Here is a 26,732-nt window from a genome sequence, read left to right on the forward strand (position 1 = left end):
GTCATCTCTGCTGGATGGTCCTCCCCCTGGGACTTCACCCTGAGGGACGCTTCTCTCCGCGCTGGGTCAGAAGGTGAACCGGGGCTCAGCACCCTGAGGGGATGAGGGAATGAGGGACTGAGGGATGGTCCTCCCTGTGGACGGTCTCCCCGAGAGATGGTCCTTCTGCAAGGATTGCACCCCGAGGGACAGACAGTCCTCCCTGCGCTTTGTGGGAAGATGTCGGAGGGGTGGGGTGGAGGGGACAGCATCATGAAGGATGGCGCCCTGACAGTCCTTCCTGCTTGACAGTGCTCCTTGTCCCCCGTGCTGGCCTTGTCCCCCGTGTTCTAGGACACAGTGCCCTGGGGATCATGAGTGTTTATAAGGGACGAGACGCCCCTCCTGTCTCCCAAGGAAGGGCCCGGAGGCTCTCCCCTGCGGAACTCATCTCCCAGAGGGATGCTCATCTCTGAAGGAAGGTTCCCTGACAGCGCTTGCTGAGGGATAATCCTACAGTACTGACTTCCCTGAGAGATGACATTCTGATGGTCAGACCCCTGAGGGACGGGTTCTTGGGGGCTCACTCATTTCTCCATCAGCCCCTCCAAACCAACTGCTCCCCTTTATAGGGTAGCGATGGGAAGAACAAAACCAAGTGCTCCCATAGTTTTGTCTTTTTTTTTTTTTTTTGGACTCAAAACTATGTATCCCAAGGTGGCCTTGAACTTGTGATCCTCTTGCCTCGTCTTCACACTTGTCACCCAAACTTTAAAAGTCCTTTTTGATTATCTCTCTTCCAAGCTGGAAGGAATTGTGATTTAGGATATTTTCAGAAACTAGAGAGAAAATAGAGCTTCCAGCTAAAAATAAGCAGATGAAGGGGGAGGAGCCTTGGCCGGAGCCTGGTGGAAGGAGCCTTGGCAGGAGCCTGTTAATCCTGAGGTCTCAGGATTTCCCCAGTAAGAGCCAACCCTGCTGTCCTAGAACACCATGCACGGGACCTTTCCAGGGTTTTACAGCGTGGATTATTGGTTAGAAATACAGCAAGAAAGCCAGACACAGTGGTGTATAACTGTGATCCTCTGCTCGGGGAGGTGAAACCAGGAAGGTCAAGAGGTCACCATCAGGGCTGGGCAAGCCTGATAACTAGTTCGATCCCTGGAACCCACATGGTGGAAAAAGAGAACCTGTTCCCGCAGTTGTCCTCCGGACTCCAAATGCACATGGTAGCCGGCTTACACACACACACACACACACACACACACAGCTCTCTTACATATGCATGCACTCTCACAAATGCACACACATACTCAATGAAAACATTCAGGATCACTTTTAGTTGCCTGGCGAGTTAAAAATCCTAGAATTCAGAATGAACCCTTATGTCTGCTAGCTCCACGCCACACCACCTTTTACGATATGGGCATACATCTCTTTTTTGCAGATAGATGGTACTTGGTTCCATTCCCCTGCATTACACACTTAACAAGACTCAGAAACTGTCTGAAGTAAGAGAGAAGTAATAAGAGATAAGAGTAAGGCAACTCACCACAGACCCTGTATGTTAGTCTAGGTAGATGAGGCTAGCCTCAAACTCACAGAACTTTCTGCCTCTCCCTCCCCAAGTGCTGGGATCAAAGGTGTGCGTCACCATACCCAGCCAAAGCAATGGTTCTAAAACATTTCAGGTCCAAAGAATTGACCTATTGTGGAGTAGAATTTTATTCTTTTGATAGTAGGACCAGACTCAAAGCCCCGTGAAGCTAGGCTGCTGAGCTACAAGTGATAAAGGTCAGAGAGGGCGATGTCAGACGACACTCTCAGCTGCTTCGGGGCAGCGACCTTGGCTCTGGTTCTGTCTTCAGTTCTAGAAACATAACTTGTATCACACTGAATCACACTCACAGGAAGTCAGTGTATGTTCAATGGAATGATAGTGCATTTACACTTACAGCCACCAGTGGACCAACCAGATCCTCTCCCTTGTTGAGAAATCTGTTTTGGACAGTCAGGTAGAACTACAAAGTCACGTGGTGGCTCTTGTTGTCAAGCAAAGACAGCCGCGTTGCACTGCTTGGCACAAAATGGCTGTTCAGTGATCATGGAGTGGTTCCACCTATCTTGATTACTGTCAAGGAGAAAGCTCAAGGTTCCGGTGGGTCAACCCAAATAACTGCTCAGCTCAGGCCATCCCCCTGCTCCTCAAGTCACAGTAGAAATGACTCACCTGAGGCTGTTATGTATAAACGGTTGGGAACCACTTGCTACGGCCCATAGGCAGAGTGATGATGGTAGTTGCTGACGTAACCTGTGTTTCAGAACTTTGGGGTCCAAGACCATGTTCCATTGAAAAGAACAGTCGGACCTGCTGAGCCATCACTCCAGGCCCAGGAGCACAATACTATAAATACCCACCCAACCCCCCACCCTCTTTTTTTTTTTTTTTTTTTTTTTTTTTTTTGAGACCGGTTTCTATTATATATCTTTGGCTAGCCTGACACTATGTAGATCAGGCTGGTCTCAAACTTAAAAGAGATCCTCTTGCCTCTGCTTCCTGAATACTGCGATTAAAGACCTTGGCTGCCAAGCTCAGCAAGGGGAAGTTCCTGATGTTGCTTTAAAGATAGACAGAACAGGAATTTCCAGAGATTAAAATCATTAGGAATAAGGTGGGCGGTGGGAGGAGGGGACCGGTCTTGTCCGGCAGTGAGGAAACACTTGAGTGCTTAAGTCCCCCACCCCCCCGCCCCCTCACAGCTATGGGACAAGCCGTTGTTGAGGTAGAGGAAAAGAAGCATGCTAGACCTCGGCGTTTCATTTAGTATTTTAATAATATAAAAAAGACAATACAAAATCCAAACATTCCTTTTTACAAGTTCAGATACATAATTTTTTTTCCCCAAGTGCAAAATACTCTGTGTGTCACACTGCTGCTGTCTGTCGTCGACTGAGGTGCTTGCTGGACGGGAGGCAGTGGAGAGCAGATATAAATACAGGAGTTTGAGATTTTCTTTTGCATTAAAAAAAAAAAAAAAAGCCGTCCACACGATAATTATCCTCTAAAAGTTCGGCTCACATGGAACAATGTTTTGAGCTTGTCCAAACGGCTGCCATTGTTTTGTCTTTGATCGCAAGACAGGCTTCTAATCCTTCCAGTTCTCAAGGTATTCCTAGTCCGAACAATGGCAGAAAGACAGAGTGTGACAGCTTTGAGACAGGTTTCCATCGTGGTGTCTGCCTGAGAAAGGAACCAGGCAGGGCACCATGCTCTGCTTGGGGTCGGTTACATGCGGCCTCTGCTCCCCCGCTTTGAAGCTCAGCAGCAAATACAGACCCTCAAATGTGCCTTTTCTTACATACTGAGAGACGACTTCCTACTCCATTTAAGAGCCGCCTCAGACATCACACATGGAGAACACTTTGCAGATTCACAAAGACCCCTAGCAGCCAGAGCCCAGACTGTACCGCTGAACTTGAAGCAATAAACCTGTCTTCCCCACCTCCACATCCCCGGGGAAATGCGACCCAATGGCAGTCTTCAAAGGGTCACGGAAGGCATAGGGTGGGCAGCTAACATCCAGGCTCTGGTCAATTTTCTCCCAATTACTTCAGGCTTGGGGATTGGCTGGGCTGACGACACAGAGATAGAAGGCTAAAGAGGCATCGAGGTGCTGCTGAGAATCTAAGTGCCTGCTTGATGTGTCACTCGGTGCTTGGAGCACTCTTGGAAGTGGCATCCCACGTTGGGACTCAGTTCAGGGCAGGTCTTGTGCTATGATGGATGAGGTGCCACGGTTATGTGACTTCAAAAGCACCATAGCCCACAGAGAAGCTTCTGGGTCAGTTCATGAAGGGTTCCTGTTCACATCATCTTCCCATCCCCCTACTTCCTCCTGGAACCTCTGTCTCACCTGTACAGTCCTAGAAAGTCCCTGAGTTCCTAACTCCTCTCCTCCTTCAAGCCACTCAGCCCCCAGAGTGAGGCGCCTCAGGGCCAGTATCCCCTATAAATTCCATAACAGCTCTGCCTGGATTCCTTGCTGCCAGCTTGGTTGACAGTAGCAAGTCGTGCTTGCTCTCCATCCATCTTGTTATCAGCTAAGTCTAGTGACCTGCTCTCTCCATGTGATGGATTTTATGTGCAGGCCCCATCAGCCATAGAGTAACCGGCTAGAGTGTCTGTGCGTGTCTGGTGAGCCAGGGAGGGAGGGAGTTCTGAGAAGCCACACCAGAGAGGCAGACACTGGGAGGCAGGACTCCCAGTTATCCGTGCTTCTAGTAGGATGGTCAGACTCCATTCAGGCTGTTCTGTGGCGCTTCTGGGGAAGCACAGACACCCCCACTAAATGCTCACTCATCCTTCTTGTATGAAACCATTCAACAGCTTTGTGATACTTCTCTGCCCTCCACTCCAACCCCACCGTGTTGGCTAACACATCCAGGAAGCTAGCTTTGTCTGCTGTTGGCTGGTGTGTGCAGGGATCAGACTATTCGGTAGTTGAATCTCTTGGCAGTTACCTAGAGTTGGACCCGAGGAGTCGTTGGTGGCTGTCCAGGACCAACGCCTGGGGGAACGAGAAGGAACAATTGGAGACTTTACAGGCAGCAACTGGGTTAAGGGTGGAGCACACACAGAGCCTGAGCCTGGGCACAGGCTCCATTCTTCCTTTTGAAAAACAGTAGTCGAAACAGGCTTAAGTCTGCTCCAAGAGGCAGTAGCCAGTGTCAGGCTCATGTCTGGTTCTCGTTCTTCACCATCTTCATACATGGGTACTGTCCAATTCCAGGCTGCTCCAGCCTTCTCGGAAGTCTTGGGAGCCTGCGCTGGCCATCTCTAGAGTTTATCCGGGTCCCCTTCCGTGTCGTGTCAGGAGAGAGCATGAAGGCAGGGAAGACAGAGGTTGTCCCTACTTGCAGAAGATTCCTGACCGATTCTATCTGCATCTGTATCCATGAATCCAGAGAGACAAGGCAGGCAGGATCGGCTCAGTCAGGAAGCCTCTTCCTCTTGCTCTGTCAAGTTACCAGAGCTAGTCTCCTATGCTTTGGGCGCCTCTGAGGGATTGCACAGCTGAGGGCTCTGAAGTTCTGGGTGGCTTCAGGGAGGACAGAGGCTTAAGGCTCCCTGACAGTCAAACTGCTGTTGCTTCACCCCCATCGCACTGCATGTCTCTCCTGGGCAGCTATAAATAGGGTTATTCTAAGAGGAAAAAGAAACAAACAAAAACCAACCCCCCTCCCTCTAGACGACACAGAAAGACTCAACATGATTGCACTTCTCAGATGTGGAGAGGGTGGGCAGGCAGCTTGCCAAGGGCACTCACACATTCCTCCCACGCCCACAGCCTGAGGCTAGAGGTAGGCCGCTCCAGGCTGCCGGCTGGGGTCCTCTTTGGTGGAGCCCACGAGCCACCTGGGGCTACAAGGGAAAAACAACCTGTGGAGCAAGGTCTAGGCTGGGTCCACAGCCAGGCTTCATTAAGGACAGCACTTAGCAGGGGGCTAGGGGGAGGCCTCCCCCAGGGAGCCCTTTTGTAGGGTGAAGGTACGTACAGCTAGGCAGGGAGGACCAGCAAGAAAAGGGTTAGTGTTTGAGGCTGGCTTCCACTTGTTCTGGAGGAAGCTCCTTTAGGTGATGCATTTTTTTTTTCTTTCTGTTTTGGGCAATGTCTTAAAAACTTGCTTTCTGTCCTGCAGAGCTGAGAACTTGTATGTCCAGGGGCCTCTCTGCCTGCCGCTCTCCCTTACCCGGTGGGCGGGGGTTTGCCTGCTCATTGGTATGGAACACTTGTAAACCCTATGGAGTCAGGCCCAGGCAGGTGACAGCCAGCTCTACAGATGAAAAGGCCAACTGTGTGGACACTCCAGGGCTCAAACTGTGTGCCCCAGCAGCCTGGCATGGGCACAAGGCTGCTGTGACAAAGGCTTCTTTGGCAGGACTCTGGGCTGTGAAGAGTCAACTACGGGGAGCACGGGGGCTGATGGGGGGGGGGGGGAGCTCCTGGCTAGCAAGGCACCAAGCTATAATGGTAGAGGAACAGAGGGAGTGGATTCCTTCACCTCTGGGGGGAGCAGAGACAGCACTGAGTGACTTCCAGGAGACAGACAGAAAGAAGACAAGGTAACTAGAAAGGCGGAAGGGGAGAGTGCCTGGTGTAGTGATATTTCTCCTCCAAGAGGAGAGGACAGTCTCTTGTCTGAGGTTGGGGTGCCAGCTCTGAGGGCCAGGGAGGTGGGAGCTCTGAGACCCGGGTCTGGGGCCCACAGGCACTATTTGTAAGGCCGCAGGAAGCTGGAGACCTTGGAGCGCAGTAACTTGATGAAAGACTTTGGCAGCATCTCCTTGTGTTTCTCTGTGTACTTGAAGTAGTTTTGGGGGTGGGCCAGGACCTCGAAGAAGGCCTTGATAAGCTTCTTGTCCTGTAGAAGACAGCGGGTGGCAGGTGGCAGCTTGAGTGGCATGTGGGGAGAGGAGGACGAGCTGCCCCTCTTCCTGTCAAAGAGGCTCACACTGAGCATGCCCAGAGGTGAGCCCTGGCCTCCTGTTCCTACCGTCCATTCCTTTAGAGCCCCGAAACTCAGTTAGTGACATGTCTAGTCCTCTGCTGCTCAGGCCCAGCCTGAGGAGGCATCCATGACACCCTGTCCTCTCAGCTACAGCCAACGGTTGGCTCACCTTCAGTATGTGCCCCGCATCTGACCAGCTTGCTCTCCCCACAGCTGCCACACGGGGTGAAGCCACTGCAGTCTCTCACCTGGACTGTTCCAAGGCTGGTCTATTCCTCTCCTTTGTCTCACATGATACTAAAGGGTTGAACCCATGGAGCCCAGGCCCTCATACACACTAGCCTAGTGGTCTTCTTTTTCCTCCTAGATTTACTTATTTTGTATGTATTTCACCTGTGTGTATGTATGTGCACCACATGCATGCCTGGTGCTTGAGGAGGTCAGAAGTGTGTCAGATTCCCTGGAACCAGAGTTATGGATGGTTGTGAGCCACTGTGTGGGTGCCGGGAACTGAACCCCGTTCCTCTGCCAGAAGTAACAAATGTTCGTAGCTGCTGAGCCAATTCTCAAGCCCTTAGGCAGTTCTATTGTTAGTAATTCTCCTATTGGTACAACCCAGTTCTCTTAGATTCTTTTCTTCTGCATTAGCGAGTCTACTATCAAGCTGTATTCTCAACATTCTTGTTACTTGAGATGGTGTCTCACTATGTTGCTCAAACTGGCCTTAAACTTGCTTTGTTGCTCCAAATGACCTACAACATGCCATCCTCCTGCCTCAGCCTTTTGAATAGCTAGGATCAGAGGTGTGAGCCACTAGGCCTTTGCTTGATCTCCATGTTTCTTTCCTTGGCCCACTATAGATTTTTCTCCTCAGAGCAGCCTCCGTGGGGTGTTTAATGAGTCTGCTTTGTGTTTGGAACACGTTTTCTGTTCTCTGGTTTTCATCTCCTGAGACGAGATCCTGTTATCTTGGGTGAGCCTTGCATTTGAGCCGCTCCTGTAGCTGGGCTCCCAGGCAGGTGCTATCATGTCTGATGAAAGTTTATTCTTTTTATAATGATGACAGTAATTAGTGCCAGGAGCCACACCAGGGCCTTGTGCCTACAAACATTTCTCTGCAACTGATTACACCCCAGCCTGTTTCTTTCTTTCCTCACTCACAATAAGAGTCAGGTCACTCGTGTGACATGCTAGCTGTTATGCCATCTGTGCCTGCTTCCGTCTTCTCTTCCTCCCCCGTGGAATGACAGCAGTCTCGGTGTCCAAACATACCAGGCTACTGCCATGCTCACTAGCCTGCACTATTCCTTGGTCATCCAACCACTGCTTTCAAACCCTTCCTCATGGGCGTCTCCAGCCCGCCTCTCTACAGTACCAGGCACTGTACCCTCAAACTCCTCTCTAGGGGCTGCTGAGGTGACTCATCAGGAAAGGCCCCTACCACCGAGCCCGACAAGCTCAGTTTGATTCCCATGACCCATACACACGCACAACCCCCCATGCCCTCAGAGACCCAACCGAACTAACACTGAATCTCCTGGCTTCTAGGCTGCACACAAAGAGTTCTAAGATAGTTGGGGCTTCCAGCCTCTTAACTCCACTCTAATCAAGACAGTTGTACTGTACTGTCCTTGTTTTGAGACAGTCTCACTCTGTGGCTAGGGCTGGCCTGAAGCTGACCTAGAACTCACAGAGATCCTCCTGCCTCTCCCTCTCAAGTACTGAGATCAAAGGTGTGCAGCACCAGCTCCAGGGTGGTTGCACTGCATTGTGAGATACACAGTGTGTTTGGTTCCCTGTCTGAGATGGAGTCCAGCGTGTTCCTTCCACTTCAGCTCCTGAATAGTCAATCGGGGCCATATGTGTGCACTATCACACCCAGATACAGTTGACTTGAAACAATGGCTCAGGGCTGGAGAGACAGCTCAGAGATTAAGAGCATATACTGTTCTTGCAAAGGATGTGAGTTTAGGTCCCAGCACCCATATCGGGTGGCTCACAACTGCCTGCAACCCCATCCCCAGGGGCATCTGACACCTCTGGCGTCCTAGCCCTTCCATGCACATATCTGTACAAATAGCCATAATTAAAAACAGGGAAGTAAAAATAAGTAGTTGGAAGGATCTCAGTGTGCATCCCTGGCTGCCTAGAACTTCACATACAGACCAGACTGGCCTTACATTTGGAGACCCACCCACCTGTGCCTCCCAAGTATGGGGTCAAAGGTGAGCACCATCATGCCAGGGGAGACTCAAATCGGGATCCACACCCAGCGTTGTGTTTGTTCCTCAACGATAGAAATGGTTCTTTTCCTCTGGGCCTGTAATCTCACCCAGCACTTAGGAGCCGGACACAGGGGAACCCAGAGTTCAAGGCCAGCCTGGACTATTAAGACTCTGTCTCAAAAAAGTACAGTTTACCCTCTCTGCGTCTCATGATGGACGAGGCAGGGGCGTTTCCTGTCCTCCCCTAGGGTGATGCAGCATGCTGACACTGTGTCTGTGAGCGGGGTTCAGAGCCCAGGCCTATCATGGGGCAAACTCTTTTCCTCTCTCATCTGGAAATCGGCAGTGAAGAAAGCGCACACCTCACAGAGCCAGGAGCAGAAAGGCATGCTGGCACTTAGCAATTGGCTTGCACACTGGAGCCCGCCCATGCACGTCAGCACCGCAGTGAACGCTGGCTTACCTTTAGGATCTCCTGGTGGTTTTCAGAGGCGTAGAGCCGGCCGTCACGCACTATGTCCTCCACCAGCTGTTCATAGTCCTCTGTGAAGTCAACAGGGTTGGGGGCTGAGCGCGGGAACTCACAAGACCTGCCCACCTCTCCACCCCTCCTGCCCTTTCTCACCATCGTAGGTCACATAGGGAATCTGGAAGCCTCGAGCACTGTTGGCCTCACTGGTCTTGAAATTGATCCAGAGTTTCCTGGAACGGGCCGTAAAGGCAATGGGCCGCTCATAGGTCTGGCAGGTCTCGTAAGTGGTGATGGAAGATGGGGAGGCTGGCAAGGCAAGCATCAGGTCAGAAGAGCATCGGGGCTGTGAGGGCACTCTGACAGAGGCTCCCCCGTAAACACACAGCTAGTTGCACACACCCTCTACCACTGTCCCTGGGTTTAGTCTGCAAGGCTGACTACTGCATGATCACATATGCATTAAAGTCGACCTTTCCGAGATGGGAGCAGCAGAAAGGCAAGGGTTAGTCAGGCAGGCAGCAGCACGGGCACCCCAGCCCCAGCTTCTTCACTGCTGTCCACCCAACCTGTCCCACATGTCGCATCCTGTGCTGGTTTCTGTCCCCCAAGGCTCCCCTCGGATCTGTTCTCATTGGTTCCCAACTCCACTGCCCCAGCTCTTCCCCCACCCCCGCCCCCCCGCCAGATTCCAACTGCCCATCCCCCAGTCAGCTCTGCAGGCACCCACAGTTCTTTCTCATGACCAGGACGTCCCCACACTCGTCCTCGGATGGCAGGAAGATCTCTGGGACCACGATGAGGATCTTGCGCTTGGGTGGGGGGTTGATGTTCCAGATACACTCCACACCGGCTGGGTAGTTGCCCGGGTAGTTGGGAGACTCGATGTAGCCAGTGAACTCACCTAGCTCCCCGCCACACTGACGATCTGTGGCCACACCCCAGTGGAGAGAGCAAGAGAGAGATGGACAGTCAGTGGGGAGCCATGTTGAGCAGGCCGAAGAGCTTGAGGGTGGAGGACAGACATAGATGGTGAGCCATGCTGGTTCACCATCCTTCTTGCCCTTCCTATATCTGAAAGGATGCTACAGGCCTCATCCTGACAGCTGGCCTATGGGAACCTGGCTGCCCACCTGCCCACTCACTGCTGGTTTACCATTGCTGCCCCCCCCCCTTTTCCATGCACATGGCTCTAAGATCTCTCTCCACTTCTCATAGCCTGGCCTGCCACATACTCTTGCACTGTGCCACGCTGGTAGAGCCATCAAAGTCAGTGCTTGTATTTCCTGGGCAGCGGGTGCAGAAGTTCTGACGGAAGTCTGGCTGGTAGGAGCCCACAGCACAGCGGATACAGCGATGGATGCTGGTGTTGTAGTAGTGGCCTGGGGAGCACTGGACTGCAGGCAAGAAAGAGGACGGCAGAAGCTAAGATGGTAGGGGAGTGGGCATCTGGGCCGTGCATAGGCAGATGCATTTGTAAATGGAGAACCCAGACATCAAAGACTCCCAAGTTCCTTCCAGAGTTCCTACCTTTCCCAGCCATAGTCTAAGGCCAGGGAAGAGAGGCTTTCCAGAGTGACTGGCTATAGCACCCTCCTCTTCCAGCAGGCCCTGAGCAGTGTCAGACAGATACAGGAGTTCACTAGGGGGGTGGAGGGGAATGGCCACCCAGTCTGCAGTGTACTCTGGGCGGGGGAGGGGGAGGACGGGTGTTAGTCACTTTGTATCCCCAGGTCTGGCCCAAAGGGCGGCACGGAGAACAAGACCATGCATAGTTAGGCAGCTGGGTCGTCCCTTTCAGGGATAGATGGTAGGATAACTTATCCAGGCCTGTGGAGGGGCTTGGAGATTTGTGGGGGGCAGCTAAGGACAGGGAGGCCCTGGGGGTTAAATAACCTGCTCACCTTTGGTGTCACAGTCCTGGAAGGAGACTGCCCCCTCGTGCTTGGTAGTGAGGCCTCCGCCACAGGGGAAGCACAGGGTTCGGCCTGCTTCAGGCTGGTAGGTGCCACGTGGGCATGGCTGGCAGGGTTTAAACCCATCTCCTGAATGTTGACCAGGTGGGCACTGACCTGCAATGAAGCAAGGGCCCAACTCTGATGGGGTTGGTCCTGAGTCACTACATGGGGTCACCCATTCTTGGGGAACAGAGGCATACAAACAGGACATCAACTAGGAGTCTGGCCTGGAGCCTGGGCCTGCCCTTTGGGAAATCCCATGCCCATGGGCATCCCAGTGCCCACCCTAGCCCATCCTGTGTTGTTCATTCCCCTGGCACCTGCACACGTGGAGACGTTGGTGGCTCCAAGAGGCCCGTGGGCATCACTCCCAGGGCAAAGGTCGCAGGAGAGCTGCCCTTCCCTCTCCTGGAAGGTGCCCGCTGGGCATGGCACACACTGCTCCATCTGGCCGTGGTAATACGTTCCCTGCGGGCAGCTGACTGAGGGAGAGTCGGCCGCGCTAGCCACCCCCATCTCCCACCACCCAGGCCTAAGACTCCCCTTCCCACTCCTCCGGACATGGGAGATGTATTAGGGACTGAACAGAATCTTGCTTGGAGAGAGGGGTGTCGAATCTGTGTGCAGAACTGCTGGCCCTGCCTGGTGTCCTAGATTTCCCTGGGACGGGGAAAGGAGGCCCATGGGCAGGAGGGCCTTCGCTACCTCATGTTTTGAGAGCTTCACCTAAGGCACGGGGTCCTGCTCTGCTCTGAGCCAGGGCCAGGTTGGGCCTCCCCGACTCCCCACGCCCTCGCCTCCCAGCTCTCTTACCACACTTGGTGCCCGCTCGGTGCTGCCCGGGGCGGCAGACCTCCACTAGCTCTGCTCGGTCCCCAGCCACCAGGCCTGGCTTGTGGGCTAGCTCATAGTCAAGGCCTGCCAGACGCAGCAGGAAGCGGTCCTGGTTGACGGACTTTCTGAGCATCTTCAGAGACCCCTTCAGCCTCCGCTCCATCCGCTGTCGGAGGCAAGGCAGCCCACAGCCCGCTGGTGAAGGGCGGTTGTGTGAGTCAGAGAGGAGAGAGGTCAGGGCTGAAGACAGCGGACGGGGCAGCACTGCGGTTGCTGCTTCCGTCACACAGGCCCAGAGTTCAGGAGCCCCCTTCCCGTGGCCTCTCTCTGTTGGATCCAGGCTATGTGCCCTCCACCCAACAATGTCCCTAGGCCCACCTGTTGTTTCTTCTGCTCTGACCTCAGCTTCTAATTCCAGGGTGAGTCGGGTAACCTCCTTGCCAGGAGGGGTCCGGGCCCGTCTGCCCTTGCCTTTCCGAGAGGAGTCACACTTCAGGTGGATGAAGGTGACCTGGCAGTCAGAGCAGGGGGCACCACCTAGAAACAGAGGCCTTGTCAACCTCAGACTGTAGCTCCCACTGCAGCCGAGTTTCCCCTCCTGCTCTCGTTTCTCCGTTCTCCCCAGACAACCCTGAGCCCCCTCTGCCTCCAACCAACCCTCTCCTCGGCTAGTTTACTTGGTGGGAGGAAATGACGGGGGACTTCCTGGGCCTTGGCCTACAACAGCTTCCCCCATTTCTGTCCACAGCTCAGGGTACTGGTGAATTGCTGACAGAAGGAGGCAGGGGGCTGAGAGGGGGGGAGGGTTTGGTGGGAGCCAAGGGAGGACGGTCCGGACCTGGCCCCGGGACTCTGCCGGCTTCCTCTGCTTTGCCTTTGTTTCGAAGGTGCAGGCGACATTTGGCGTCCTTGATCTTGAAGGAGGCCCTCTGCTTGACTGGCAGCACCGCGGCCTCTAGAGGGGCAAAAGCAGCTCAGCACAGCTCGGGGCCTGGGGTGGCTTGCTGTGGGAGGCGGCTCCAAGCTAAGCAGTAGGTTTAGCTGGGGAGCAGGACCGTGGGAGCCAAGGTAACAGACAGGAGACTAATAGATAGAGCCAGGCGGCAGAGCTACAGAGTCACAGAGGAGCACAGGAGGGAAAGTCAGGCCAGGGATGAGGAGAACTGTGGCGTCGGGGGAGAGAGGAGGGCTTCTGGTGCTCACCATGGCAGGAGCCGGAGATGGTGCTGTTCCCAGGGTGGGTCACTCGGGCTGGAGCAGCTTTGGGGCTCGGGGTACCACAGCTCACGGTGAACCCGGTCTCTGGCTCTGAGAGAAGGGGCTATCACAGCTCTGACCCGCCTCACCCCCAATGGTTGGAGGAACCCGGGGGGGGGGGGCAGACAGGGAAGCTGCCGACAGCCAGTCTGCCTTCCCTTCTCCCCAAAGCCCCGTCCCTCCCACATACCTGGCAAGAACCGGGCCCGGGAGGGACAGGTCAAGGCGCAGGTGTCCTTCTTGCCCGAGCGGTTGCAGCTGAGCACGGCTTTCGAGGCTCCAGGGCTGCTCTGACACTTCACCGGCTCTAGGAAGGGAACAAGGTCTGAGAATATGGTGCAAACCTTGTGTACCTGCCCTCAGACGGCTAATGTGGAAAAGAGACTCTACGTGCCCAGGAGACCGGGCACTTTTTAAACCAGAAATGTCATGTCTAACCCAGCTGCATGCGTTCCCACCCTTCTCCCCCTCGCACCTTCCCCCGAAACAGCATTGCCAGGTCTGTCCAGCAGAGGGCGCCACACACCTGTGCAATCCTTTCCGTTCCAGTGAAGGCGGCCCTGGCCTGCTGGGCAGGTACATTGATAGCTGCCAGGGGTGTTGATGCAGCCAAAGCGGCAGCCTCCCTTATTGATACTGCATTCGTCCACATCTGTGGGAGGAGTCGGAAATCAGACTGCCAGTGGTGGTGGCGTAGTAAGAGCCAGGGACTGGGCTGTGAGGAGCTGAGTTATGCATGGGGAGTACCTTATAGAGATTACTATGTATTTACAATCTGTGAGGCAGGTAGGTCTCACGGTAACATTCTCACAAACACATTACAGGGTTCTCTGGGCTGTGAAGAGCTCAAACTTCTCTCCCTTCTCTACATCCCCAGTCAGTGTTACTGCTGAGCAGGGGCCAATCCAACCAGACCAAGGTTTCAGAGCCATCCTCTCTTACCCTCTCATTGGGCTAGAGACTGAGGGGGGTCTCTGGGAACAGCGAAGGGCATTCAGGATAGAATTAGGAGGCACAGTCTGGCATGGGGGTGTGCCACTTGCATTCGCAACCCTTGAGAAGCGAAGGCAGGAGGATCGGAGTTCAGGGTCACCTCTGGCCACATGTGTGTTTACAGCCATCCTGAGATTCGTGAAACCCTCAAACAAAATCTTGCTTCCGGGATGCTGTTCTCTGGTACCCTGTCTCCCAGCTGGCTTTTGGAAGCTGCCTTCTATTTTATCTTGTTGGATGTAGACATGACATATGCACCCAAGGGTTTATCATTACAAGCACAGACATTTGGAGTGTGAAGAAGCAAGGGGCTGGGAAGGAAGGTGTGAGCTTGCTGGCTTACCCCCACAATGAGTGACACCATACAGAAGGTAACCTCGATGACAGAGACACTGGAAACTTCCCGGGGTGTTGACACACATGTGGTCACAGGTTCGATCAAAGGAGCATTCATCTATATCTGGAACAGCAAGGATTCAAACCACTGAGTCTGTCTTCACCTGACCATGCTCAGGTGAAGGACTCTACTGCTGAAAGACCTGGGACTAACTCCAGATCTGTGTGGAGCACAGACAACTCCCTCTGTGCCCTTTGTCTGGGGTTTTGGGTTTTTGTTTGTTGTTTTTTTCAATACAGGGTTTCTCTGTGTAGTCCTGGCCATCCTGGAACTCACTCTGTAGACCAGGCTAGCCTCGAACTCACAGAGATCTACCTGTCTCTGCCTTCCAAGTGCAGGGATTAAAGGTGCACCACCATGGCCCAGCATGGGATTTCTGTCAGAGTCTAGAACCTGTGGGCCATGCCATGGCTTGGGGAACCTAGCTGTGGTAGCAGCCCACACTACTAGGGAAATCTAGACTGTGGGGAAAGCTCTTTCACCCCTTGGCAGCTGTGGGCTTCAGCATGGAGCTGGTCTGCAGGAAGGAAGGACTCCTGTCGTCTGTCTGCAGTGTAGCCCTGCCCATAGAGACGCTCCCGTGTCTACTAGGTCGCTTGGACTCTGGCACCCCTGAAGCTCTCCCCGGGCGGGCGCGGGCCTGCTCACCCTGGCAGCTCCTTTCGTTGATGAGAAGCTTGTAGCCCTTCTTGCAGCTGCATTCAAAGCTGCCCACTGTGTTGCGGCAGATGTGGTCACAGCCCCCGTTGTTTAAGCGACACTCGTCTATGTCTGGGGAGCAGACAGAATAGAATGAAGGACAATATTGAAGGCTGGGGCAAAGGAGACAGCATCTCTTCCTCACAGAGACAAGGAAAATCAAGGAGGGCCCTGGCCTGTCCCTTTTAACTTGGCTGTCACCTTCTGTCTCCATGTCTTCCCTGTTTGGCTATTAATAACACCATCTCTTCTGAAGCTGAGTTCAAGAACCACCTAAGCCAACAGGGGACAGCCGTCTAGAGTTATGGGAGCAGGTGGCCCAGTGAGCTCCGGGCTGGTCCACATCCCTTACTCTCCAGCTGACAGCCTTTCCCAAGTCTGTAGGGAGGGCTCTGCTTTCCTGTCACAAAGGCTGCGGGCCCTGGTCATGTGGAGAGCCTGAAGAGACCTGCTGTAAAGGGGCAGCCTTCAGGGAGGAGGGGCTGGCCTGAAGAGGCTGGGTAGAGAGGGCTTCTAAGAGAGAGGGAGAGATGAGGGCCAGGCAGGGGACTGGACTGGGGCAGTCTGGAGAGGCTCAGAGCCTGGCAGCTTTTGGTACTTAAGGGAAAGGGGGGTGGGCAGCTTCCTTCCTGAGGTCAAGTTCCCCAGGCTGGTGGCAGACAGGACCCAGGCTACTCACCACTGTGGAGGGGAGGGGCAGGGACTTCACTCTTGGCCTACCTGTCAACAGCCCTTCTCAGCAGGAAACCTCTCAACTGCGGCTGACTGACCTGCTGCCCCCCACCCCCTCCTGCTGCAGTTGGGCCAAAAGACACAAAGAGGGAGCCCAGCTCTACTCAGTCCCCACTCCTCCCAACCAGAGGACACGGAAGTGATGAGTCAGCGTTTGTAAAATGGTGGCTCCCCTTTCCCTTTTCCGTCCCAGCTCCCCCAAATCCCAGCTAACTGGCAGGAGGGGAGACAGAATGGGGAGGGTAGGAGTGGAAGTCAGTGAGCTAAGCCAAAAGGGTCCCCCAGGGCAGATTCTTCCCGTGCGTGCGGCACAGCTCATCAGTCTCTGCAGCGCACCTATGAGCCAGGTTCAGTGGAGGAGGCCTGGCACCACAGCATGGAGGACCGAAGCGTCTAAGCTTCCTAGGACAGATTATCCCAGACCCGCTGGGAAGATCTGAGGGATGCAGGTTGAAAAGTTAAACGGCCCATGGCTCAGGATACACAATACAGGGGCAGGGGTGAGAGAGGGAACAAGGGAGACCAGGCCAGGAGGCAGCAGAGTGGCAGCTGGACTTCTGTGCCCTTTGAGCTGAGGTGGGAAAGGCTGACAGGAGACACCCTTAGCTCTGTCCCAGGGTCCTTTGTAAGAAGGGCGGTAAAGAGATGCGGCCACATAGGAACTCTTTCTCATCTCCCTTTGGCAGAGGTCTCCCGTGTCCCTGTTGTCTTTGAGGCCTCACCTTTGCAGGTCTTTCTGTCTGGCTGCAACATGAAACCCACAGGGCAGCTGCAGTGGACACCGGTTGCTGCATCGTGGCATTTACTGTCGCAGCCTCCGTTGTTGACGGCACAGGTCTCTGTTGAGGGAGGTGTGGGTGGTGATAGGGTTACTAGCCTAGCAGAACTCAGGCAGCAAAGGCCTGGGGAGAGGCCTCAGCCACCTCAAGGGGCTCAGCAGGAGCATTAAAGCAGAAGCTCCAGCTTCCCCTTCCTCCTGGACGCCCACCCCTCACAAGTGCAGGAAGCGATCCCTCGTCATCCCTGCCCCCGACTTGATTGAAACAAGGTGGGCAGCAGTGAGGCAGGTACAAGCCAGAGCTGTCAGGCAGGAATGTGCTGGGGGCTGGGGGAGGGGAGCAGGAGATGAAAGCTAAGAGAGCTTGTCCTGGGCACCGAGCAGCATTAGTGTCCTAAGGCCTGTCAGGGAGCAGAGGGGGCAGACCAGTTTCCTCCTATCTTGGGGATGGGGGGCAGGGGGTCGGCATTCGTGGTGGACAGTCTCCTAAAAGGCCGGTGGCAAGAGTGTCTCAGGACACCAAGGGCTGCCCATCACTGCATCCCTGGGTCGGCCTCCTTAGACTCCTCCCCTACCCTCGCAGCTACCTGGAAACACGCTGGCTCTCTGGTTCCCGGCTGAGGAGATAATGTTAATGTTGTGCAGGCGGGTGGGGAGAAGAATCCAGAGAGAGAGAGAGACAGACAGACAGAGAGAGAGAGAGAGAGAGAGAGAGAGAGAGAGAGAGAGAGAGACAGAGAGAGAGAGAAGACATAGAAGAGGAAGCTCAGAGCCTTGTTCAGCTAAGTCTCTCTAGTCAGCTCAGTCAGCTGAGAGGCCAGAGCAGGAGGAGAGCAGACTTAAACAGTTGTTTTGGAGAGTGAGTTCAGGGGAAGCCATCAGCCCCAGGAGAGCAAGAGCCTGGCACAGGGACCCGAGTGCTGTGGTTTGTCCCGGGCATCAGGCATCTCCCATTGGCATCCTAAGGCCGCCATGCGACAAGAGAGAAGAGGCGTTGGGCCCACCCTTATCCCCAAAGCAGACAGTGTGCCAGGGCTCCAAAAGAAGCCCACCTCTGCCTGGCAGTCCTTGGCCTGCCCTGGTCTCCCACACCACGAGGAGCTCAAGTCCAGACTCCCAAAAGTACTTTAAGTATGGAGAGATGGCTCCCAAGGCCGGATTAGCACAGTGAGGGGCAAGATACTATGTGTAGATCCTCTGAAGCACCCAGGATGGGTGCAAACAGAACTGGCATGGTATTCACCCCAGGCTGGACCAAGAAGCCAGGCAGAGCTGCCCAGCTCTGCAGGACAGCAGCTGAGTGCAGGGACACAGCTCGCCCTGCCCTGTCCTTTGTGCCCGGGCCACATGCTGTTTTCATTATCAGAAAGACTGTCACTCCCCTCCTGAAGAGGGCAGAGAGGGTCAGAGAAGATGGGAGCTCACTTGAGACTGGCTGGTGAGGACATGGCAGAGCCAGGATCCAGACTCAGGTCTACTGAACCCAGAGCCAGGTAGAAATCACCAGCTGATGCTGGGTGACGTACTAGTGGAAGGAACCCAAGAAGGGTAACCCACAGAGAGCATGGCCTCCAACTCTGACACACCTTATCTCAATGGTACAGTGGGGACTGAGCAAGATGGCACTGGCTGCAGGGACCGAGGGGTGCAGATAGCTGGAAGGCACTGGGGCGATGAGAGGCAGAGGAGGCACAAGAGGAAGGCGAGCCAGGGACCAGGAAAATGACCAGCATGAAGCTTCCTAGGCCCACCTGATGGGTCCAAAGCCCACACTGCCAGGAGAGCCCTGCTGGGCATGCGGTTAGTGGGAGCCCCAGCGGGTTAGCCCTTCCCTAGCAAGCCGGTGAGTGCAAGCACAGAGCAGACATATTTACCATTAGAAATGGCCTGAGTGGGCCCGTGCTGCTCTAGCCGTCTTTCCCCTGTTTGACATTGTAAAAGAGCCGTTTAGATGCGGGGCAGGGCCCACCCGGCACCCTCCACCCTGACGCTCCAAACCACTAGCCCCGTGTAGTGATTCCAGGGATTCCGAGTTAGATCATTCCTCAGCCTTGTCCTGCCTGGTCCCCTCAGAGAAATCAGGGGACCATGAAACAGAGACACTGGGTCTCTGAGAGAGCAGCCGTGGGTCCAACCCCACATAGCACAGCAGGCAAAGCTGGCACAAGAGGTCAAGATTCGCCTTTCGCCATCTCTCAGATCCTTTCTGGTTTAACTACACTCCCCTCTCCCCACTCATGCCGCGTGTCCCACAACCCCAGTGGCATTTCCTCCTGCCAAGAAAAATGGAGTCCAAGGCAGGTAGGCTTATTTCCCTCGGGGCCATTAGAGAAGGAAGGAGAGGGAGCAGCCTCACTTGCTCTGCCCAGAGGACTCAGTGGGTCTCGGGTTAGAGAGGTCAAGCTTGATAAGGGCACTTTCAAAAAGCAGCCATGTTTGAGAACATTAGAACGGAGACCCAGGGGAACCACGCCTCGTTCCCCACAGGGCCTCTATCCTGCCTCATGCATCTTCACCCTAGGGACCACATGCAGCTCCTTCTGGAAGAATCTGAGGCTATGTGAGTGTGTCCGAGGGGTGGTGGGAGGCTTGCAAAGCAGAACTAGCCCTGTCAGGAGAACAAGAGAGGAGCCAGAACAGCAGTCAGAGAAGCAACAGGAAGGCCTCAGCCTGTCTTGGGGTCTTTGAAGAGTAAGAGAGCACAGCAAGAGAGCTTGGACTTCAGCGGCCTTCAGAAGCCATGTGTACCCTTGGAGCCCATCTGCTCCCCTGTGCTGTGGCTGCAGAGAAGAGGACGAGGGGCAAGGGACGGACCAGTTCTCAACCTGAATTTGCCTTGGACACACGGGGCTTCACAGAGCCGCTCTGCCCACCTTCCCCTCCTCAGCCTGTGTGGCTCGCCAGACACACGCCTCCATAGACACCAGTACCACAGAGCAAGCACAGCTACCTCTGACTGGATTGAGACCCTGCCTCACCCCTAGCCAGAACCCTTCCTTCCATTTCCCAGGTCTCTAAGGAGACACCTTCTCAGCCCTCTCACCACTGAAGAAATAGCAATGGAAAGAATTCAACGTTAACTTTAAGGACTTAGCTCATTCAGGGTGCCTGGAGACTCAGGTCAGGCCTAGGAACTCAGGGGAAGGGTTTCAGGCTTAAGACAGAGGGAAGGCTACAGCAAGTGAGGGGTGTGGGCAGCCACAGGCACAGCGGAGCCAGTATCACTGGATGCTGGGTGGGAGGTGGGCCTGGGGCATCAGGTGAGGGGTAGGAAGGGGTTTGCTGGGGTAAAGAGGGAGGGAGGATTGGAGCCACCCTATTTATTCAGCCCAAGGCTAACTGCTCTGGAAACAAGTACTGTGTCCTGGCACCAGTTCCACAGTGGACACTGGCTGTGGTAATTTCCCCTCACCACGCTAGTCAACCAGAGCCTGGGTCAACTGCTCAGCTGACCGTCGCAGAATGCCTCAAGCTATCCCTCAGCCCTGGGTGACCAGCACCTCTGCTAATGGCTCCTGATCTAGTGAGGCTTCAGCGTGGGAGGAAGGGGAGGGTGAGACTCCTGGGGAGGGCAGACAGTCAGCTGTGCCCCTTAGTCTCTCAGAGTGGTCCTTCAACCTGTCCTCTTATTGGTCTTCATTCCCACATTAGTAACACTATCCGGCATCTAGAACCCCCTGGGGTCTCTTCCCCTGCAGTCCCCAGCCCCCACCCCAACCCTGTCACAAGTGGCTTGAGTTGTTCCCTGGCCTCACCCACCAATGCATGTCTTTCCGTCCGTATGGAGCACAAACTTGACGTGGCATCCGCACCGGGGACCCTGCTCCGTGTCATCACATGTGTGCTGGCAGCCGCCGTTACCATAGTTGCAGGTCACTGCACAGGGAGGAGACAAGTCAGCCTGCTTGTCCCTCATGCTGCAGGTCTGCAAGGCAGGAATGCCACCCTTTCCTTTGCTGTGCCCGCCTGCCCCCAGTCCTCTTTCTTCCTCCCTGCCCTCTGGCTACTGAGGCCCCACACCCTCCCATCCCCCACTCCCCTGCCCTCATGTCTCTCACATTTACAATCCCGCTGGTTCTTGGTGAGCTCGAAGCCAGGGCGGCATTCACAGGCAATGCCCCCCTTGGGAGTCTCCCGGCAGATGTGGGCACAGCCGTGGTTCTTGTTCATGCAGTTCATCCCTTCTAAAAGGGGAGGAGAGAGGCTGAGGCTCCGTCCGCGCAGGAAGCCTCAACAGGGTGGAACCAGTTGTGGCTATGGACACTAAGGATCTGCTGAGCCTGCCACTCAGACACTCTCAGGGTCTAGGAGGAACCCAGAAAAACTACAACAGGATCCCTTCCCCCAGAGAGCTTACACTGAGGAGATAAGCAGCCATCAGACTGAGACAAGGTTGGTCTCTCTGTACAGCCCTGGCTTTCCTGGAACTCACTCTGTAGACCAGGCTGGCCTTGAACTCACAGATCCTCCCGCCTCTGCCTCCCAAGTGCTGGGATTAAAGGTGTGCACCACCACACCTGGCAAGGCCACAAATTTTATTAAGCAGGGAAGCATGCTAGGTGACAGGGACCCAAAGGCAGACAGGACCAAGCCGCTGCTCTCAGAATATCATGGTTCTATGATGGAATGAGCCGTTGGCCCAGGCTATGCAAGGGGATGCACGTGAGGCTATCCCAGAGAAGCAGCAGCTTACAGTCCAGTGCTCACATACAGGAACTCGCATCACCTTGCCGCTGGACCAGAGAATGCCCCAGAGTGGCTTCGATTCTACCCTGGGCAGGTCCCGGTTCCACCCCCTAGATTTGTCTCTAATACAGTGTCTAAGCACGGAGCCCTTAGGCTGTGAGTGAGGTGAAGGATAGGAGTCTAGAGTGTGGGACGGGGAGTGCAGAGGGAGAACTGGGAAGAGAAGCCCGGGGCCCTCAGAGGCCATGGCTGACCTTCCGGCCGCTGGATGCAGGTGTGCTGGTTGTCGCTGAGGAAGAAGCCCTCTCGGCAGTGGCACTCATAGCTCCCCATCATGTTAACACAACTCTGTTGGCAGCCACCGTTGCCCTCCGCACATTCGTCTACGTCTGTGAAGATGGGGGGGGGGTGTTGGTGGGACTGTGGCAGCAGCAGCACAGACTGAGGGCAGACTGAAGAATGCACGTATGTGTGTGTGCGCGTGGGCACGCACTCCTCATCCCTTGTCAGCTAAAACTTCCCCGAGTGTAGTGTAAAGAGGCACCTTTGTCCAGAGCTCACGTAGGGTGGGTAAGATAGAGGCTGGGTCTGACCCCTCAGACCTGCGATCTATTCCCAGGGCCCACATGGCGGCTAACTGCCTGAAACTCCAGTTCCAAGGAACCCGGTGTCGTCTTCTGGCCTCCACAGGCACGTGTGTGGTGCACAGACACACAATCGTGCAAACGCCTATACACACAAACCCTGGGCCTGAGCGCAGAGGTCAGGAGAGAAGCCAGAATAGAGGAATGGCGGTGAAGACAAGAATGGGTACTAGTCACGCTAGTCACGCCAGTCACACTAGTCACACTAGTCACACCAGAGGCGCTGGCTGGCTCCGATGAGCAGCCAGTAATCAGGGAACCTGGAAATGGCTCTTTCCTCAGATAGCAGTATGGCCGAGGTGCCAAAGATGGCGAGAATGCTCCTCCTGGGGCAAGAACTGGCCACAACTTCCCCCAGGCCTGGGCGCACTGCCACGTTCCCTAGCTGTTCTCCTATTTTGGTTTAACAAAACAAAGCCTGGCAATGTGTCGTGGAAGGGTGGGGAAGATGGCCAGGCCACACCCTGGATGGTAGAGGAGAAACAATAGGGTGCCCCGAAGTCACCACCACTAGAGCCAAACTCGCCCCGGAGTCTCACATCTACATCTGGACTCTGTCTTTATCCTGGCCGCTTCCCTGCAGTCCCCTACTTCTCCCTGGGAAGCTGAGGTCCATATGTTTTCTTGGCGTTTTCTCAAGGGCTAGAGGGGTGGTTGAGGCTATGAACCCTCACCTAAACAGACTTTTGTAACTCAGACAGCACCAGCTCTTTCTCTTGTCTTGGTGATAGTTGGGGTTGGGACCCAATGGAGGTCAAAGAACTAGAGATGGCATTCACAGTCCCGTGGGCACCCCATCCTGTACACAGGACTTCAATCCCTAAATAGTCTCTTGGGTGATGGGTGTGTGTGTGAGAGAGAGAGAGACGTCTGGGCTCTTCCATAGTAGTGGAGGGGCGAGGGGAGGCAGCCCCTGGGAATGTCCTGCCAGGGACCCGGGTAGACGGTGGCTGTGGTGGACATGTGTAGCTATGCAGCAAGGGGGCTCCTAGGCCACGGTGCATCCAACCAATCACATCTGGCCATCACCGCTCTTTCCTTTGCTGTCTCATATATCAGTCCTTTGAGAGAGGACCCCAAATCTCAAATCCTGTTAGCTTCAGATTTTCCACGTAGGGGAAAACTCTGACATGGTCTGAGTGACTCAGAGATGACTGGCTGAAGCCCAGTTCAGCATCCCAGGGACTCTATCTCCAGACTCAGGCTCCGAACTGGAGAGGATGGGACTGGAGACAGGAAGAGAGGCAAGGGACAGGGGTGTCGCCCAGGGCTCAGGGAGCACTGCTAGCTGCATTAGCAACCATGCTCCTGCCTCAGCACCTGCTCTGTGCTAAAGCTGCACAGGGCTTTGTATACACATGTTCCTGAGGAGCTCCACACTTAGGGGCTTTAGAAGGCTCCTAACACTTGCCCCCCACCCTAACACTTGCCCCCGACTCTAACACTTGCCACCCCCACCCCACCCCCGTGCAGTTGAGGGATGAGGAATCTGAGATCTGGAGAGGCTAGTTCACTGGCTCAAAGCCCCATAGGTTCTCAGTAGCAGATTCAGATGTGTCTGAAGCTAACTCATCCTCCCCACACATGGCGCTAAACCCAGCATACACAAGCACGCACGCTTCCAGCAGTGCCCCACCCCACTCCCATGCTCAACAGCCAACAGCCAGACTGTGTCGCCCTCCCTGGCCAGCCTCAAAGGGCAGGCTCTCCTTGCTCTCCTGAAAGGACGGATCTCTTTTTGACCGCTTTTCTTCCTGCTTGCCCAAGACACACTGAAAACAGCTCCTTCCCCCCACCCCCCTACCCCCACCAGCCCTCGCTCGATCGCTAGCTCACCCAGACAGTTGTGTCCGTCATGTGCCAGGTGGAATCCGTCGTAGCAGGTACACCGGTAATTACCAGGAATATTGACACAGTCATGCACGCAGCCTGCGTTGTCCTCCCGTTCACACTCATCCACGTCTGCGGGGGGGGTGGGGGGTGGGGTGGGGGGAGAGAGAGAGAGAGAGAGAGAGAGAGAGCGAGAGCGCACACTGGAGGATGTTGATGGTCCCATGCAAACAGCTATGCCATTTTTACTTTTATGTTTTTGGTTACACCATTCATATAAAGTTCTCAAACCTTCTTTAATTGTGGTATTGCTGAGGAGTGTCATCCTTGAACCAACAACCCCAACCCCCATCCCTGAGGTCCCAGGAGGCAACTGTAGTCCTCAGTGTATTATGTTAACAGAAAGTAACATGTTCTTTGTCCACTGAAGCCTCAATTGCACTCACGGTCACACACTGAGAATGCTGTTCCTAGGCCACTCTACAGTGTTTTTTATAGCAAAAGATATACTTGTTTGTGGGTGAATTCCCACTGGGGTTCACTGGTCCCATCGTTTGTCCTTTGCACAAGATGTGACAGGTGCCAAGTAGAGGCTCCTGTCTCGGGGATCTTCAAGCCTTAGTTTTGCAACTGAGGTAGGTATGTCAGCCCCAGACAGCTATGTGGCTACAAGGCTATGAAGTGTCCCCACCAGCATGTCACCTCGGCTGTGCAATGCTCTGGTGCCCACCCCAACACTGTGTTCTCTCTGGGAAGATGCGGCCGCCATCTTTGGCCTGTAGAGGCTGCAGGCCTCTGGGAACTGTGCTGCAGACCCCGAGGCAACAGAGTAGTTCCCACTTTCACGCAGGCTCCTCTTGGGGCCCCTCCCAGCCTCACCTTTGCAGTGTTTGCCGTCCCCCGTGTAGCCGGACTTGCAGATGCACTTGTACGACCTCGGGGTGTTCTGGCAGATGGCATCGATGTGGCAATGGTCCGTGCCTTCCACACACTCGTCTACATCTGCCAGGGCAGAGCAGGACACGTAAGAACGGAATTGGTGTCTCTCGAGTGGGTTTTGAAGGTGTGTTCCCCAGAGGCAGAGTCCCCGTATGCCCGTGCACCTTCCTCTGAACACTTTAGGAATTCAAAGAAACCCTTACTGCCTCAGAAATACTCAAACTACGGTGACAGCTCCACTACTCTCTGAAACGCCCCTCTTCAGTTTGAATAGCACACGCGATGTGTCAGACATGACACAGTCAGCCCAGTGAGGATTAGTTTAGCTTCCTTAGCTTAGACTTGGAGGGAAAGAGACAGGCACAGAGTCACTGATGACAACCCAGTGATCACTGATAGTGTTTTTCTAGACCAGGACACATACAGTCCAAATTGGCCAGGAACTCATTCCATAGCTGAGGGCAATCTTCAACGCCTGCTCCCCCGGCCTCCATCTCCCAAATGCTGAGATTACGGGCATGCGCCACCCTGCCCAGCTGCTCTCTAGTAATTAAGGAAGAAAGGGAGATGGGGCCTGTCTGGGATCCTCATCTGCCTCACGGCCCACTGTAGAACACACTAGTCCTGCCCGGCACGGCTGTGATCCCGGCACTCGGGTACAGCCGTGCACCTAAGAACGCATATGAACAGAACTGGCGTCAAGTGAGTTCTGAAGGTGTGTTCCCATATGGCCGTGCACACCTGAGGTGCCCTAGCCTTCCTCTGAACGCTTCAGGAATTCAAATGAACCCGGAGACCGAGGCAGAAGGATCAGGGGTTCTAGGTTAGTGAGACCCTGTCTCAAAAACCCAGAAAAGATGAAGCCAGCTCCTGTTCACCACGGCCTTGTTCACCACAGCACCAAGGAACTTTGGAGAAACAGAGCCCCACTTGGGGAGATTTCTCTTGTCCCTGAGCTCTCAACGGAAGGACCAGGGGCCTGCAGGTGTAGGCCTGGCAGGTGAAGTTCTCTGAGCCATCTCTGACCAGGCAGAGCCCCCGCCCTTCTCCTCGATGCCCTCACATTCTGGATACTTCTGTGCCAACACTAAGTGCTCTAGTAGGTGTGACAGATGGAGCCACACTAAAGGAAGAGGCCTCTCCAGAGGGGGTAGGGGGCGGGTGGGAAGGAGGTTAAGAACCTCTGGTGGTCCAGGTATAGTGACCCACCACTTGGGAGACAAAGGCAGGAGGATCTCTGACTTTGAGACCAGCCTGGCCTATAGAGGGAGTTCCAGGACTACACTAAGAAACCTTGTCTTGCCGGGCAGTGGTGGCGCACGCCTTTAATCCCAGCACTTGGGAGGCAGAGGCAGGCAGATTTCTGAGTTCGAGGCCAGCCTGGTCTACAGAGTGAGTTCCAGGACAGCCAGGGCTACACAGAGAAACCCTGTCTCGAAAAACCCAAAAAACAAAAAAACAAAAGAAACCTTGTCTCAGGAAGGGGGGGGGGGAGTGAAAAAGAAAAAGACCTTAAGCAGTTGGGGACATCACAGCACCCATAAAGAAGTAACGAAGACAAGGTCTCGCTCAGCAGAACACAGGTCCTGTGTGGCGGTTGTCACATTCAGAACCACACAAGTGACAACCCAGCCAGGATAAATGACAGAAAGCTGACACTGGCAGGTGCCATGAGGCATTAGGGACGAGCCTCAACCCAGCCTGCACAGCAGAGCCGACTCCCCTAAAAATGCCCCAGGTCCCAAAGACTGGACTCAAGACATCTGATTTTAATGAGCAGTTGGGCATGAGAACCTTGTCAC

The 26,732-nt window shown here is 54.6% G+C and overlaps 1 protein-coding gene across 3 annotated transcripts in view; it reads right to left on the reverse strand.

Moving 5' to 3' along the window:
• Positions 1 to 2,794: 2,794 nt before the first annotated feature.
• The window catches only part of Scube3 (signal peptide, CUB domain and EGF like domain containing 3), a 32,595-nt gene continuing 8,657 nt past the window's right edge, over positions 2,795 to 26,732 (reverse strand). The window contains exons 2-23 of one of the 3 annotated variants that reach the window (XM_034524911.2): positions 24,871 to 24,993; positions 23,998 to 24,123; positions 21,772 to 21,906; positions 20,890 to 21,015; positions 20,591 to 20,707; positions 18,706 to 18,753; positions 16,776 to 16,892; positions 15,271 to 15,393; positions 14,569 to 14,685; positions 13,759 to 13,884; positions 13,423 to 13,539; positions 13,179 to 13,283; positions 12,814 to 12,930; positions 12,354 to 12,512; positions 11,955 to 12,170; positions 11,462 to 11,623; positions 11,088 to 11,255; positions 10,419 to 10,580; positions 9,914 to 10,111; positions 9,340 to 9,492; positions 9,178 to 9,257; positions 2,795 to 6,402 (exon numbers count right to left, since the gene is read on the reverse strand). In XM_034524911.2, coding sequence (XP_034380802.1) covers positions 6,253 to 6,402; positions 9,178 to 9,257; positions 9,340 to 9,492; positions 9,914 to 10,111; positions 10,419 to 10,580; positions 11,088 to 11,255; positions 11,462 to 11,623; positions 11,955 to 12,170; positions 12,354 to 12,512; positions 12,814 to 12,930; positions 13,179 to 13,283; positions 13,423 to 13,539; positions 13,759 to 13,884; positions 14,569 to 14,685; positions 15,271 to 15,393; positions 16,776 to 16,892; positions 18,706 to 18,753; positions 20,591 to 20,707; positions 20,890 to 21,015; positions 21,772 to 21,906; positions 23,998 to 24,123; positions 24,871 to 24,993 — 2,945 coding nt within the window. In that variant the 3' untranslated portion in view covers positions 2,795 to 6,252. The remainder of the gene's footprint in view (positions 6,403 to 9,177; positions 9,258 to 9,339; positions 9,493 to 9,913; positions 10,112 to 10,418; positions 10,581 to 11,087; positions 11,256 to 11,461; positions 11,624 to 11,954; positions 12,171 to 12,353; positions 12,513 to 12,813; positions 12,931 to 13,178; positions 13,284 to 13,422; positions 13,540 to 13,758; positions 13,885 to 14,568; positions 14,686 to 15,270; positions 15,394 to 16,775; positions 16,893 to 18,705; positions 18,754 to 20,590; positions 20,708 to 20,889; positions 21,016 to 21,771; positions 21,907 to 23,997; positions 24,124 to 24,870; positions 24,994 to 26,732) is intronic. The other 2 variants (XM_034524912.2, XM_076916462.1) reach the window with 2 other exon arrangements.

This window comes from Arvicanthis niloticus, chromosome 20 (assembly GCF_011762505.2).
Source record: "Arvicanthis niloticus isolate mArvNil1 chromosome 20, mArvNil1.pat.X, whole genome shotgun sequence".
Taxonomy (NCBI): domain Eukaryota; kingdom Metazoa; phylum Chordata; class Mammalia; order Rodentia; family Muridae; genus Arvicanthis; species Arvicanthis niloticus.